The sequence below is a fragment of the Pygocentrus nattereri genome, chromosome 18, assembly GCF_015220715.1.
Source record: "Pygocentrus nattereri isolate fPygNat1 chromosome 18, fPygNat1.pri, whole genome shotgun sequence".
NCBI lineage: Eukaryota > Metazoa > Chordata > Actinopteri > Characiformes > Serrasalmidae > Pygocentrus > Pygocentrus nattereri.
Window position 1 is genome coordinate 19,734,098 of NC_051228.1, and position 16,546 is coordinate 19,750,643.

Below are 16,546 nucleotides of genomic sequence, written 5' to 3' on the forward strand. Positions count from 1 at the left end.
AGGTGACATGGTTAAAGACTGGCCTGTGTCATTTTGACCAGAGTTCATTTCTGTTTGTTGGATCATGTGAATGCCCACAGTCTTATCAGGCTCATAACTTGGTCAGAATGTTCATGACACACAATAAAATTATTTGTGCAATGTCTACTCGTCCGCATGGTAAAGACGTCTGCAATGTCACTTTATTGGTATTTTTAAAAGGCCAAATATTGCAATAGTATTTCAAACTATCTCTTCCGTCCTGGGCAAGTGTTTAGGATTATATAAGGAGCATCATTTTGTGCAATGAATTTTTCTGAATATAAAATTCACACAATAAAAACATCATTCAGAATAGGATCTTTATGTACTATTATTAATCCCAAAAATGAAACAAAATCATTTGAACAACATTCTTATTTCCATGTTAATGGGAAATACCGCGCTGTTGCTTTAGATGTTCGTGTCATTCATAAACTGAGGTTTTTGTTCGTTTTCGCACTGTGTGCTCCAAGTCTGATCACCAGTTCAGCCGCCCATTTCTGATTGGCTGAGCGCGATGATTGACAGCGTTGCGCGTCAGTGACGCTTGAGCTTTGGTCCGGAGGGGAGGGATAAAAACCTCAACAGCGGCTTGCTGCGCGCATTCGAGGTCAAGTCCACGCAGCGCATCAGCTCAGAACATCTATCCCCTGTGCGAAACCAAATAACGGGGCGTTGGGCAGCCTTACAAGAACACGGCGACCTAAACTTTATTCTGTGCGCTTTGTCACTCGCGTCAGACTTTTAAAAACCCGCTGATCTTTGTTCGAATAGCAATATGAACGGGCAGATGAACGGTTTCCACAACTCCATCATCGAGGAGGACTGTTTTCTGTTCACGTCCGAGTCTGTCGGTGAAGGACACCCAGGTAGGTCGTTCGTATTGGGCCTGAAATGTAATTTAAGAAATAAATCCGACATCTGTATTTTTCGCTTAACCTGTTTTCAGCCCAGGAGCCGGTCTCGGCGCTGCAGCCTTAGCTTAGCTCGCCTCTGCGCACTTAGCATGACGGCGAACAATAGTGAGGTTTTAGTGAAGATGGCGCGCCTGTTCGGCTGAAAAACGACCAGGTAACGACAACATGTGAAGAAAGAAGTGCTTGAGTGCAACTTTATACAGGAACTGAGAACTCGTTTCCGCCTAATAGGCCTGTGTTTTCGGTGAATTTTACCATTATTGTTCCTGAGGCCGGTTAGCGCCACGCTGCTAGGCCGCGAGCCGGCCATGACAGGCGGAGGGTCTCTTCACCTTCCACGAGGTTGAAGTCGGCTTCCTATTCGCCACCTTGTTCGCATTTTCCCGTTCCACCTTAAATACTGCAGCAGATGCGTTTTGTTGCCTTAAGCGATATAATAGATGTTGCACCATTTAAGATGGAGTGGGAAAATTTGAAGAAGCAGACGACCGTTTCGCTTCCTGACTCCATTTTAACACGTTTTAAAAACTTGAGTCCGCTTTATTTCACTGACACGCTTGAAACGCCCCCCTTCAGGGCGAAGTGTGCAGGAAAAATGCCGCTAACATGTTTTGAAAAACGGGTACAACATTAACCCCTGAGTCTCCGCCGGTAGTTGTAATTAAGGTTGGACGTCCGTGTTGGCGCGAAGTATAGGCGGGCTCGCGGCGGTGCCGCGTGATCAGGTACGTTGCCGTGTTTATTTTGCTGTTTGTTTACCTGGTCGTGTGTCGAAAATGGGCCCACCTTCAGGCTAAAGCCTTTTAAGCTTAATTTTGGACGCAGAGGCCGCCTTGTCTGTGGTTTTGAAGGCCTCGATAACGACATGGCTGAAGTCGGCTTCCTATACGGCAGCTTCTTGTTCGAATTTCCCCGTTCCACCTTAAGTGGTGCCGCAGTTACATTTTGGCGCCTGGTTCATTAACATAACCAGTTTGTGAAGCGTAAATCAGCCTGTACACGCGTTAACATGTCAGACGTGACTGCTTTATTTTACAAGTTACTGCTGTGGTCATGTATCAGCTTTTCTTCTTGGTTGGAAGTGATTAATACATTCTCACTCTTTCCCCCACCGCGCGTGTTCTGGACTCCCAAACGTGATCAATTAACATGGATCAACACCCCCGCCCCTTTAGTATAGTTCATCCTGCGTGTTGCATCAGCCTCAGAAAACCACGTGTTTCCATCAGGCCCGAGTCGGCGCTGCTGTGGCTGAAAGCTGAAGTGGTAGAGGCACCAAAATGTTTAATCTTTCGGCTCCAAACTGTAAAACGAATTGGTATTTAATTATCTTATGCTATGTGGATAAGATGCGGATCTACTGGGTTTTTTCCCCTCCCTTGAGCTTGGGTTACGTTAATTGCGTAGTCTGTCGCTGCAGAGGCGATGCTTACGCTTACTGTTCTAAGTTAATGCGAGTTTTTAAATATTTCACTTCTTTTTCAGTTACATCTCCAATGGGCATGAAGGAGCCGACAGATCCAACATTTTATTGAAAATAATAAAATATTTCCAATAAGATTACGAACTTGTCTCCTAACATTTGAAGCTGGGGGCACAGTCTCAAATAGCTCCCTACTCCCTGTGTAGTGCACCATGTAGGTCATGAATGACTGCTTGTGCGTCTAAGTAGCTTGTATGTCGAAAGGGAGGCCATTTATATTCAGTTACCCATCTTCCTAACATTTCGTGCACCACTTGGGTTTAGAAGGCATCACTTCATGACCTTTTCAGTGCACTAAATAGGAAGTAGGGAGCTTTTTAGGATTTAGCCTAGATACCCAAATCTTCACATTAGTGAACTTAAACAGTAAACGAGACTGCTTTTGTTTAATCATCATACACATAACAAAACAGCTTTTTATGTAAATGATTAATTGGTGGTCTTTGTTCTTCTAGGCTGATTTGGCGTTTGCTTGTGTAGTAACTACAGTGGCATCTCACTGAATAGTTCATGGCTGACTTGTAATCATGCTTTGGATACTGTGCTTAACCAGAGTAGGCTCTCTAATAAAGGTCTAAAACAATTTACTCTTAAAGCATATGCATCTTTTATTAAATATTAAGAATTGGTACAAAAATCAAACAGCAGGGGGGAAAATATTATACAAGAATGAAATTCTACACCTGGCTGATTAGCTTGGCTTACCCTCTGCCCTAAATATAGATTTCTCTGGGGGCTGCAGTGCAGTAAAAGCACAGGAGTGCCCCACAGACATCACTTCATTAAACAGATAAGCAGAAGCCCCTTTGCCTTGCAGTGCCTTTGGAGAGAATGATTTAAGAGGCTTTTTTTCTTGTACTGAGATGTTTTGAACCTGGCCTGAGAAATGTGGAATGTTGATGCTCAAGTTATCTGACGGGCTACTCCCTCAGGCTGATGTTCAAGCTGATTTTAGTAAAGATAATAGTAATGAGCATTCCCCTTGGTGCTTTATTTATATATATATATATATATATATATATATATATATATATATATAAAATCTCTCTTTTTGCATACCAGTTCAGGCAAAATTAAGGAAAGTGGTTAGTTAAAGAAGTCACTCGGCTGTTCACATGCAGCCTTGTTCACTGAAACTGCTGTCATGAGAATTTGAATAGAAGTCTTAAGTTCTGTCATGTGTATCTTAAATTCTTTGTGCAGATCTGCTTATGATTACCTGCACTACTTTGGCTTGGTGTTCTAACATTGATTCTATGTGTGCACTGTTGACCTTTTGCAGATAAGATTTGCGACCAGATCAGTGATGCTGTGTTAGATGCCCATCTCAAGCAGGACCCTGATGCTAAGGTCGCATGTGGTGAGTGTCTTGTTGCACTTTTTTGCCAAAGTCCATACATAGAGTTGGTGTCACATTTTTAAATGCTAAGGGCAGGTTTCCCAAGCCCAGAATAAGTCTCAACCTAGGTTACACAATGATGCTGCAACATGGGTCAATACCAGGCTCAGTTTTCCTGAAACCACTCTGTTGTCAGCGGGGAAAAAATCTGTAGAAAAACAACTTGTACATATATTACAGGTACTGTAATAACACAATGAATACTGTATGTTCTGCTTTTTTGTAATTTATGTCTGTACTGACTCTTCTCTCATAGAAACTGTTGCTAAGACTGGGATGATCTTGCTGGCTGGTGAGGTGACCTCTCACGCTTGTGTGGACTACCAGAAGGTTGTCAGAGACACAATCAAGCATATCGGTTATGATGACTCATCCAAAGGTACTGGGGCATAGGTCGTTTCGGGCTGACCTTTACTTGGCTTAGTATCATTGTGGGGTTATATACATTTAGCACTTTGGCTTAAGCATTTCTGCATCTGTAATGTACAGTTAATAACCAGGGGCTTTACACGTTTATGCATTTGGCTGGAAAATGACAAACCAAAACGCACCTGCTAATGTGACTGGTCAAGTTGGTCACTTTACTTTACCAAGCATGTTACAAGACATCTTGGCTAATGTCATTTGCACCATCTGACATGTATTAAATACACCAGAGAATGCACAGGGTCTCTTCTGATGCAAGTCAAAGGAACCAGACCCCCTTTTTGTCCATTCATCATGAAATTTGCACACAATGTAAATGGCAACAAACATTTGTCAAAAAATGAACATTCAAAATGAAGATGGTTTTGTTCTGTGTGTGTCTCTAACTTTTTCACTGTAGTTAATGAGTGCCCCATTGGCTTCTATTATAAATATGTTCAGTTCTTTTCTTGGTGCAGGGGAACTTGCTACACTGACGGTGGTAATAAACAATGATTATAAATGCAGCAGATGAAGCCTGGGTTATGAGAAGCATTTCTTTATGGGAAGATAACTTCTGCTCAAGTTGTTTCAGTTGGTCTTTGTTTTGCCTCTGGTTACTTCACTTCTGGTTATGTCTGTTTTGGCTCAGGATTTGACTACAAGACCTGCAATGTGCTTGTGGCCCTGGAGCAACAGTCCCCTGACATTGCCCAGGGCGTGCACCTTGACCGGAACGAGGAGGATATTGGGGCTGGAGACCAGGTGAGAACTGTTGCTCATGATCTCTTCTGGTCCTGTGTGTATTTGACTTGTGTGCATGTAGTTCATGCTCTTTGTGTATTCACAGGGACTGATGTTTGGCTATGCAACTGATGAGACAGACGAGTGCATGCCCCTCACCATCGTTCTGGCCCACAAGCTGAATGCTAAAATGGCAGAGCTGCGCCGTAATGGAACTCTACCTTGGCTGAGGCCTGACTCTAAGACCCAGGTAAAGACCTGGTTGACAGCCAGACAATGGAAAATGCATTTTAATAGACAAGGCATAGTTGTGGATATCTTCTGTACTGTCTCAAATCTTTTCTTAATTTTACTTTTGTTTATAGACTAGTTTAATTTTAACGAGCCATTTGCAACTGTACATCAGTATAAGGACACTAAAAACCTCCTAAATAATGGCTCTTGGCTAATGTGCACCTTTCTCTCCAGGTGACTGTTCAGTACCGTCAGGACCGTGGAGCCATGCTACCTGTGCGAGTTCACACAGTTGTGGTGTCTGTGCAGCATGATGAGGGTGTATGTCTGGATGAGATGAGGGATGCACTGAAGGAGAAGGTGGTGAAGGCTGTGGTGCCCAGTGTCTACCTGGATGATGACACCATTTACCACCTGCAGCCTAGTGGACGCTTTGTTATTGGTGGCCCTCAGGTAAGAGTTGGTGTTTTCAATGTAATATGCAAAGTGATCATATAAAGTGGGTGTAAATTGGCATTTTAACAGCATTTGGTTTGTATTTTTACTCGACCCATATTTTTTGAAATATTAAAGGTCAACAAGAATATGAATAAACCAAATTGCTGTCCTTTCTCCTTTTTATTGCTCTTCATAATTTCAAGTGATAACCCACTAACTGCTGGCTTCTCACTGTAGTTTAATTGTACCAAAGGTCTGCCACTAAAAATGATCACCCAGTCTAATTCTTAGCTGTATTACAAGCGCTTGCTCCTTTAAACTAAATCTTGCTCACTTTGTGCAGGGTGATGCAGGTCTGACTGGGCGCAAGATCATTGTGGACACGTATGGAGGCTGGGGTGCCCATGGTGGTGGGGCTTTCTCGGGGAAGGACTACACCAAGGTTGACCGTTCTGCTGCCTACGCTGCCCGCTGGGTGGCAAAGTCTCTGGTGAAGGCAGGACTGTGTAAACGGGTTCTGGTCCAGGTAATTTTAGTTCTTCTTTTTTGATCAGTCTCCTATTCGGATGGAAGCTGTTTATTCATTTTAAGACTTGCCGTTATTACCATCATCTGGTAACTACTATGAAACTAGAAAGTGATGTAGTTATAAGAGTGAAAACTGAAGAATGTGATCATACTCCATTTGAGAATAGTGGGCAGTGCACAGTGATATTGTAATCTGTCAACATCAACAGATTTGCTTTTTTTTTTAAAAAAATGTTTAGAGTTGACCAGTATTTTAGACCAATCCTTGATTTATTCATGCATTTGTTCTCAGGAAGGACTATGCTTAGGTGGTGATTAATATGATTGTATTTTTGATGCAAGTCGATTTGGACAAAATGCACTGGTTACATAAGTGTAATTACCTGTCCTGTAGGTGTCCTATGCCATCGGAGTGGCCCATCCTCTGTCCATATCAATTTTCCACTATGGCACCTCTCAGAGGAGTGAGAAGGAGCTGCTTGACATTGTGAAGAAGAACTTCGACCTCCGCCCTGGGGTCATTGTCAGGTAAAGTACACTCCTGGGGGAAGGCCCGCAGGCTGTCATGTGACCTGTCATGAAAAGGCAGGTGTTGCACACAGAAGGTGGGCAGAGCGCACATGGCTCAGTTTACAGATTCCAGTCTGGATGGCTGCTGGTTTGCAAAAGGTTCATGCAGTTCTAATCAGTTCATTTGTTTGTATAGGCAAGAATCTGTGTGAAAGATTTAGCCTAAAATGCATGTACATTCAAATACTCCCTGCTAACGTATACAGAAGTCACTTTGGTGAAGGTTTATGAACTACTGTAAGGTTTTATTTTAGCTTTATTTATCCATAAGATTGCAATTAGTTTATGTATTTGCTATTGCCATTTTATTGAAGGCTGTCTTTTGAGTAGTAATCACTGTAATTAGGGAAGAAATGTGGTGGCTGCATCGTCATGCTCTGTTTTGCAATGGTCTCTCACTCGTTCTCCTGTGCAATTCCAGAGATCTGGACCTGAAGAAGCCAATCTACCAACGCACCGCCGCCTATGGCCACTTTGGCCGTGAGTCCTTCCCTTGGGAGGTGCCCAAAAAGCTTAAATACTAAATTTGTAACTCCCTCCACTCTTGGTCAGCAGGTGTACACTACAGAGAAACCTTGCTGTCTTGAGGAGAGGGATGAAGTACCAAAACCCTTCACGCTCCAGTCCCCTGCCCTGTCACCCCTCTTAAACCCCTCTCCCCTACCCACTTTTCAGCTCCCAGCCCCAAAGGTAAACAGATCTATCCTTCCTCTCCCTCCTATCCAACACACCTTTTTGCTGACCTTCAACCTTGTTCCTTTTTACTGTTTCTAGAAAGTTCTGTTGGATGGCGGTCTGGAAAATGTTTTTCCTTCATGTGCATCTTCCTCGGTGTCCTGTCTTGTCTTTTTTCTCTCCTCCCCTGCATCCTGCTAAATGAATTAGTGATGGCACAAATTGAGGTCAAAGTTGAGATTGCTATGCATTACTGAATGAAGCACTAGCCCTTCAAACCTGCCCCCCCCCCCCCCACCTTATTTTAGTCAAGAGTACCCATGCTTTACCATTTATGCCAGGTTGACCGTTTTTAGAGAAGTATTTCAATCATTAGATCAAAACCTCTTGAAGGGTCAGACGAATGTTTAAAAACCTGCCTTTGGTTGGAAATGAATTTGATCAGTTATATTTATAACCAAGCCAATTTGGACTGGGGGAAAATATATATTTTTATTAGACTGTGCAAAGGAATTTATTTTTCAGATGTCTATTGTCATGGTTCCTGCAGGCCATACATTTGCTGACGTGTTACAGAGAAGTCAGAAGCTGCTACCAACCTGTGTGGTACTGAGGGATCATGACGCTAACCACTCCCCACCCACACCCCTTCTTGCTTTTTCAATGATTCCAGATCAAACCTCATGGTGGTAGCTCTGTTAGTTGTCGTTCTACTAGACCAGAGCGAAGGCACTGCACTTCCCCCTTTGTGTGTGGATGACAGCAGGGCGTAGCTACAGAGAAGCCCTGCTCCCTCTCTGCCGCAGAGGGACAGCCTTCGCCACTTGAATCGCTCCATACTTGAAAAACTTGTATTGCGTGGCTGCCTTCTCCGAGCCCTGGCGTCAATACAGAAAAGCCAGGGGTCCTCGGGAGGGCCTCTCTTTAAAAGTTCCTTTTGTACACGTGTAAAGCTGAATCTTTTTAAGGAAAACTAATAAAGGAGTTTTTTTCCATTTGCCTGAACACCATTTTTGGTGTATGTCCCATGCACCTGCCTTTTGGCATCCTCATGGTGTCCTACAGAAAAGCTTTGGGGCGCTGCCACTAGGTGGTGCTGGAAGCTGTGACCATTGTTACCTATTTTATTATTTTTACCAGAATGATGGCAGATATGGTGAGACTGACCATTCATGCGCACACACTTATGTTTGTTACCTGCACAGTGTCTGAGGCAGAAGCAACAGTTTGGCTGGTGTTGTACAGAGAAACCGGCCTTGTTTACCTGCTCTGCTTGGCGTCTGTGAAGGAACAGTCTTTTTATTTAATCCTTGTTTTTCGATCATCCAAGCTCTTATTTAACTTCCTTAGATGACAGAGTGGTGCAACAGGCTGGTTACTGAAAGAGTAAAAGTGCCTTTTTCTATTATTTTTCTCTTGCCCTTGCCCTCAACCCCTCCTGCTGATCTCTGTCCACCAAATTTCCCTCTGTGACATGTACCAACTAAAATCCCCCTCCTCCTTCCTTTACTGTTCCATGTTGGTTCTGTCCCTCATGTCAGTAATTTGAATAAAAACTCTGCCCTCAAGTCCCAAGTTTGTGTCCATATGCTTTGGTGTTCTGAATTAGCTGGTTCTTCACCACGACTTTTCATGGGAGTCGTGTTTAGAGGTTGTTTTGCAGTTTGAGTGAATGGGAGATGTTTTTCTGAAACTAATAATTTTGCACATGAAATGATTTTGTTACACAGGCATACATCTTGTATAAAAGAGTTTGTTCCTGTTTCTGCGACACCGTCCACCCAATTTTTTTTTTCTCATGGATGAAAATTTGTATTTCTTTGGAATCTTTGTTTTAAGGAGGTGAACCAACACATGGCACATGGAAAAAGCAACTTAAGTGGCTATTGGTGTAGCAGTGCTGAGAGTTTGGCAAAATGCTGTATTTTGTAAAACCCTGATTACCTTTGAATACTCTAGTTTGGCAACAGTAATACAGAAGATGGAAAAAGTTGAGGGTGTGGTCTTCAGATTGAAGTTCAGAGCTTGTGTTAATTTGAGTAAGTAAAAATTCTGATTTCAAAACTTATTCCATAAGTCATTGTATATTAAGACTAAAGTTTCACATTGTCATGTTTGTGAGACCAACTCCTGTATATGGGAGGTGCAATGTGCTGGAACATGGAGTCATTGTGGAACATTGTGATGAGCACAGCATTGCAATGTCAAGTTATACTTAAGATTAAAATTAGAATAAAGAGATTAGAATAAAGATCTTAAATAATCCTAATAAACTAATGGTTTTCTTGCTTTATATAGAAGTTCTGTAGCAGTGATTTGTGTGAAGTATTTCAGACTTGTGTTCCTTTTATAAGTCGCACTGTGGACGGATGGGTGTTTCACAATCTGCTGTTCAGTAGTGATTCCAGTACACAGTGTGTAGTTAATCCTTTATTTTTGTTTTGGTGTGGAACTGTTACGCAAGTTGTTTAACCTGGAATAGTGGTCACATGATTAAAGCATGACTTCAAGGGGAGGGATGTTTACTTCAGTGACTAACAGACTGATAGTTTAATCGTAATACAGCAAATATATCGAGGCAAGAGATTTGGCATCAGTGCCACTATAGAGCTGCATGACAAGTCGAATTAAGCTTGAAAATATGCAATGACCCATGGAATAAAAAAAAAGTATGTGTGTGTATACATATATATAATACACACACACACATGCATACTGACATTTAAGACCTTACACACATAATTGTCAAAACAGACTGATTGTTCCCATGGATATAAGTACATAGATGTCTGTTTTACAGATCCCTGTTGATGATATTCTGTATAAATAAAAATGTGTGGCCACGAGTATGCCGTAGGAATGAGATCCTAATGCGTGTCCGCGACAGAGTAAGGCATGATATTCTTCCCATGCCTTACTGAGTCGTGTCCACACGTTATTTTTTATTTTGATGGGATGTTGCCAGCAGGGCTCTGTGCTGTTCTCTATCTGAGGCAGTATGTCTGTGCGTTCGTCATGTTGGAGTGGTCAACACGTTTTGGTTTTTGTGAAATAATTTTAAAAGTGTTCAGGTTGGAACAGTCATGTTTTTATACAAGTTGTATTTAAGTATTGTATTTAAGCCCAGCTGGCTTGCTTACTGTAAGCATGCCTCATGCTTCAAAATGGTGCTACGTTCTAGGCAACAAGATGGTGAATACAGAAAAATAAGGTTGAAGCATTTATATATAGGTAAATGCTTACAGGTGGTGAGAGGATCCCCCTGAGCAAAGAGACAGCAGATGCCATACATCAATACGTTTATGATCTTGACATTAATGTTACAATAATTGTCAAGTCTCTTATTAATGCAAATAAGAGAAGTTAAGTGGAATGACAGCCCAGTGGTAAAGCTCAATAGTCAGAAAAAAAAAATTGACCACAAAGTGCCAAACAGACTTCTTATTTTGACTTATACACACAGTCTGGAGTACTAAAAATAAATGTAAAGAATACGTTGGCAGCCAGGTTGCATGGATTTCTGACAATATATTTCTGTTTCATACATGAGAGTAGTAGCATTTCAGCACAGCAGCAGAAATCCAATTTGGCCTGTGGCCAGCATTAAACACTGGCATCACTTAGTTTAGCGTGCACTCCAGTAGAAACAATAACATGACTGAACTCATCAGTGATTGAATTACTTCCAAGCTTCATGTACACACAAATATATGGCCTATAAAACCCCCAAAATACCAAAAGAAGATGCAAGTTTAATGTAAAGATTGCAGATTGGATGGGAGTATGTATGCAGTTGCAATGCACGTTCACATCAAACTACCAATAAGTGTAAATTAAACAGCATAAATACAGTTAACATCGAGTTAAGATAGCCTGTATTGAATGAGATATGGTTAAGATAAAACCAGTTAACACCAAAGAGTGTGTGCTTCACCAACAACACAAGCTATAGGCCTGTCAGCAGATCAGCACTGCTACATTCTCTTTTTATCAACCTGTCCAACGTGAGTTCTGTGCTCTTTAAATAGTATAATTTATAAAATATACTAATAGAGGGTCCCTTTCTTAAACTGCTGCTCTGTAATTGTACTGAATGCAGTCTGGTGGCTGTGTTGAATCCAATACAGCATCTATGTACAGTGGTGCTTGAAAGTTTGTTAACCCTTTAGAATTTTCTATATTTATGCATAAATTTGACCTAAAACATTATCAGATATTAGTTTAAACTTTCAGCTGCAGTTATTGCTGTAGAAGGGGGTCTCACCAGAAACTGAGAGCAAAGGTTCACATACTTTGCCACAGAGATGTATTATTGGATCATTTTCCTCCATAAATAAATGACCAGGTCTCATATTTTTGTCATATTTGTTCAAATATAGAAAATTCTAAAGGGTTCACAAACCTTCGAGTACCACAGTGTATTTATATGTGGTTTTTGCTGCTTAGTTTGCAAATGTGGAATGAATGGTATATTTTCAAACTTTTACAAAATGTACACACTGTCAAACTCATATTTTTAAAAATAGGAAATTTGTTTCCCATGATATGAGCCCTTTAACATTTCTATAGTGTTTTATGTGTGACCAGAATGTCAGCAGGAATGGCTCATGAAAGCCACACTTCCAGTTGCCTGTATTGGGCCATGTTGAAGTTCACTCGTACAATATTAAAGCACAGGCATTTTTTACTATTGAATTACACAATCAGTGGTCACTAAGGCAGAGGTCTTCACCTGTGGAACTTGAATGTGATTTATAGATTTTGTTATCACTAGTTATTCATTGACCTGTTAAGCAGGGCTGGTTCAGAGTATTTGAGGGCCCTAGTACTTTGCATGCAAATAAGAATACTAAGGAAATACTAAGGAAAAAAGCTTAATAAAAGCTAAGCTGAAGAAACGTAATGAACTCTACATATATATAACATTAAAACATATCTTTGCTATCAGGACAAAAACATGTGGAATAAAATATTTGAACCACTCCATTATAAGTTAAAAATCTGCTGTACAGTTAGGAATTTAAGTTACTGTTATATTGTTTTGAGTTGCTATTCTTAGTTATTATTAAAGTTATTGTTTTGAACTAGGAGGTTTTGTTCTGACAGCAGTGATATATGCTATATGCTCACAGGCTCCCTAGTGGCTCTGGGCCCCTGAACAGCTCCATATATGGTTATATGCAAAAGTTTGAACACTCCTGGTCAAATGATGTTTTGTTGATCCTTTACAGAAAACACACTTAAATATGATGCTTTATATATACTATTATATATATCATTATATAAATTATATTTTATAAGTGATATTGACTCCACACGCCCTGTCTCCACCACCTTCAAACCACTGTTGTACCTTTGGGGGTACCTTTAAATTATTTCTACGCTGATAAACGAAAAACGTAGGGGCACAGAGCTTTTATTTCAAACAGTGTGCAAACAAATGTCATATCTAAGTGTGGTTTCTGTAGAGGTTCAAAAAAACATGCCATTTGGCCGGGGTGCCTGAATTTTTGCTTGATTTTGTATTAATGAAGACAGTGATTGAAGAATTTTTAAGCAGTCCCGTACAATATTTGGTGTTAAGGGGAAAGCAAGTATGAAAAAATATGTTCTGCAAATGACACCCTTATGTTGCTGTAATTTTGCTGTTTGCACTTTTTTGTCAGATGATAATAATTATGTACATTTGTAAGTTTGCTTTTTTATTTCTTTAAACTTAAATCATTTGACTCTGTTTTCCATTTACTTACTGCAGAGGTCGGCAACATGTGTCTCCGGAGCTGCATGCTTCTCGTTTACTGCCATGTTGTGGCTCCACAGCAGAATTAGATTATTAGGTAAAAATAAAATAATCCTCCACTGCAGTAAAATAATGCTCTGCTCGTTGTTCTAACACAGTTTTAACGATAAATGGTCTTAAATGCTGGAGTTAATATAAACTGCTAATTCACGCTTAAACCCTGAAGATCTGTGCAGACTGCTGGCCACCATAGCGAAAAAAGCCACCAACAGTCTAGCCTAGCTAGTAGCTAACAAAACTGCAAGGAGACGGATTTAAGACAAATATCGATGCAGCTGGTTTCCTGAAATTTTTAATCTGCAAATAGAAACTGTCAAAAATAAGTCACAAAATCAACTTCTCATTCAAATTCTCCCATTCCACCTTAAATGGTGCAGCAGTTATATTCTGGTGCCTCAGGCACAATTTAAGGTGGAACGGGAAAACTCAATTAAGAAGCTGGAGAATGAGAAGCATCTTCAGCCTCATAAAAAGTCAAATGCCGAGTTATTTTACAAGAAGCTGTTCTACTTTTGAGGAAAAGTTTCCTGCCAGAGATGCAAGAAAAGCAGCTACAGCTGAGCTAAAGCTTAAAGCAGAGCACACACTGAGACATATTTACAGCCAAGATGATAAAATGGACATAAAGTATTGTGGCTTCCAATGTGGTTTCATTTTTGTTGAGAAGACAAAATAGCTTTTCTTAACATTTGGGTTGCGACCCCTGACCTACTGAATAAAAAGCCTTAGGATGTGAACCCTGACTGCAGCCTTATTCAGACTCTACTGCACTGTTAATGATATTAATGAATATGTTAATGATATTATGAATAACGAGTTTACTTTTTTGAACAAACAGATATTTTACTTAGATCTTTTAAAGTTTGAAAAAAAAGAAATCACATTTCAGAATTTATGTGTTACTCATGAACTAAATTAAAATCAACTTTATTTACCTTGAAATTCTTCAGTTAATTGCCTAAGAGGAAAGAAAAGCAGTTGGTTTGCCCGCTTTTTAAAGTAAACAGTATGAAATTAATGTTCTGTATTATGAGAGTGAGGAACTGAAGTGTGGACACACCTGTAGACCTTGACATGCCCAGATTAAGCCTAATCCTAGACTAAAAAGAATTTCTGATGATGATCACCATCAGCACTGCAGTTCAGTCCAAGACTAGGCTTAATCCATGTCTGGGAAACAGGGGAGTGTAAGAGGATAATGACCTGCCTCTTTGTGCTGCATGTAGGAATGCATGCTCTGCAGTGCTGGCTAATTTTTCTTGGTATCGCTGGGCGATAATGTGAGTGCTGAGTCGGATGTTTAATGTAGACGTGCGGAATGTAACCTTTAAGTCTGCAAAAAATCTCTTATGGACCCGCTCCTGACTGATAAATGAAGACGTTATAGAAAACGCATCCCTCAGCTGTCCACACGTCCTTGGACTGAAGGGAGGATATTTCTGTAATGAAGGAAATTGAGAGACTCCAGTTTCTACACAGTTGGCCTTTTTCGGTGTCCAGTTTCTGCTTGTGGCTGTTGGCACATTGTAACGACTTCAGTTTCTTTAAACAACCATTTTTGCAAAGCGCAACATTGTTGTCCAATCGTATTTATCTTATTCTGGATTTTTGTACACTAAATAGCACAACAGTTTTTGGATTAGAAGAGAAATAAGTGGGGGAAAACAATTTTTTTAAAGCAGAACTCCTAACTGCTGTAATAATCTCTTAAAAAATGGATAACCTGTACTTAAAGACTGTTTTGCTTGGAAATATAAATAAAAGAAAGATAGTTTGTGACTTTTGCACAGTACAGTATTTAATGGAATATAGTTCCAAAACTGTCCTCCACAGCAGAATCTGATTTTTAGGTCAAATTAAATTATCCTCCTTTGCAGTAAAATAAAGCGCTGCTGGTCATCCTAACAATAAATGTGACGTTTTAAATGGTATTAAAACTGAGTTTTTTTTGCTAATTCACTCTTTAACCCTGCAAAGCAACATGCAAACTGTTGGTCAACGTTGCAACACAGGCAACCGTCTCGCCCAGTTAGTAGCTAATGAAAAAGCAAAGAGGAAGATGTAAGATGAATATTTAGAATTTGGAGACGAATTGACTTACAATTGATTGCATTGATGAACTGTCAAACACTCAAAAGTCGCAAAGCTGAAATCAGTTTCTCATTCGCCAGTTTCTTCTTTGATTTTTCCCATTCCATCTGGTGCAGCAGTAAAATTCGAACAAGAAGCTGGTGAAGGAGAAGCTGACTTAAGCCTGGTGAAAAAAAAATTTAATGTTGAGAGACATTTTACAAGAAAATATTGCACGTTTGCAGAAATGTTTCCTGCTAGAGATGCGAGAAAAGTGGCTATAGCTGAGCTAAAGCTTAAGCAGTCGTGTGGTCAGTATTTACACATTTGTATGACAAGGACACAGTGACCATGTACTCGGTTCTAAGTCAATACTGTAGATGTACCACTATGTCACTGTGTCCCTGTTATTCATGACTGCTGTTGTATTATTTTGAGTGTAGTGGAGTTTATTTTACAGTAGCATCTTTAGCCTGAGCTAACTGTGTTTTGTTCAGCAGTAGCTTTCATGTATATAATTATGTATAGTTTGTCTTGACGTGGCTAATGCTGCTCATTACAACAGAATACAGCAAGGTGCACAGAACTCATTGCAGCCTGATGCCTTCAGTTGAAAGTTACATAAAAACAGAATGTAAGGTTTTGCGCAAGACAAAGCCAAACACATTTTGTAACATGGATTTGTTTTATAAGTCACTTTAATGACTCTTCCTTGTGCTTTACATCATTGCTTCATCCATTAACATAGAGGCCTCACTTAATTAAACTCAGAAATTGAGTTGAACCTGAAGAAAAAAGGCAAAGCAGGCACAGATTGGTGTGCGATGAGTGATTGTTAATTTATTTGAAATGTGTGCAGTAAAAGTGTGTGCTCTGAATGACTGTCTATAAGATGTAAGAAGAGCCATTTTATATCTTATAGCTTTAATAATGCCGAAGTATTTATCAAATGGTGTTTTAAGTCATTTTTGACCTACTATGTTTGAACTTAAGTTGTTTTTTGGAATGATGCTCTTACTTTTCTGTACCCCAGTGCAGTAACAGTACTTTTACTGTAACATATGATCTGCTAGAATATGCTGTTGTGACCAACAGGACATTAAAGTGAGGAAAGCAGTGGCCAGAAGCCAACTGTAACTAGAGGAGGTAAAATTTACGTTCGTAGTTAGACATGCCATATTTAGGGGTTGGGGGGTAGGGAGCGTTGCGGGGGTGTTCAGCTGTTGGTGTTTGATATACTGCCTCAGCAGGAAGGAGGAACA

The 16,546-nt window shown here is 40.2% G+C and overlaps 1 protein-coding gene across 1 annotated transcript; it reads left to right on the plus strand.

Annotated features, from left to right (window-relative positions):
• The first annotated feature begins 626 nt into the window (after positions 1–626).
• On the plus strand, positions 627–8,989 carry mat2aa (methionine adenosyltransferase II, alpha a). The gene is made up of 9 exons (XM_017711232.2): positions 627–890; positions 3,704–3,781; positions 4,077–4,199; positions 4,878–4,990; positions 5,076–5,219; positions 5,438–5,656; positions 5,985–6,167; positions 6,564–6,697; positions 7,161–8,989. The coding sequence occupies exons 1-9, from the start codon at positions 800–802 to the stop codon at positions 7,261–7,263; spliced, it is 1,188 nt and encodes a 395-aa protein (XP_017566721.1). The 5' UTR covers positions 627–799; the 3' UTR covers positions 7,264–8,989.
• The last annotated feature ends 7,557 nt before the right edge of the window (positions 8,990–16,546 follow it).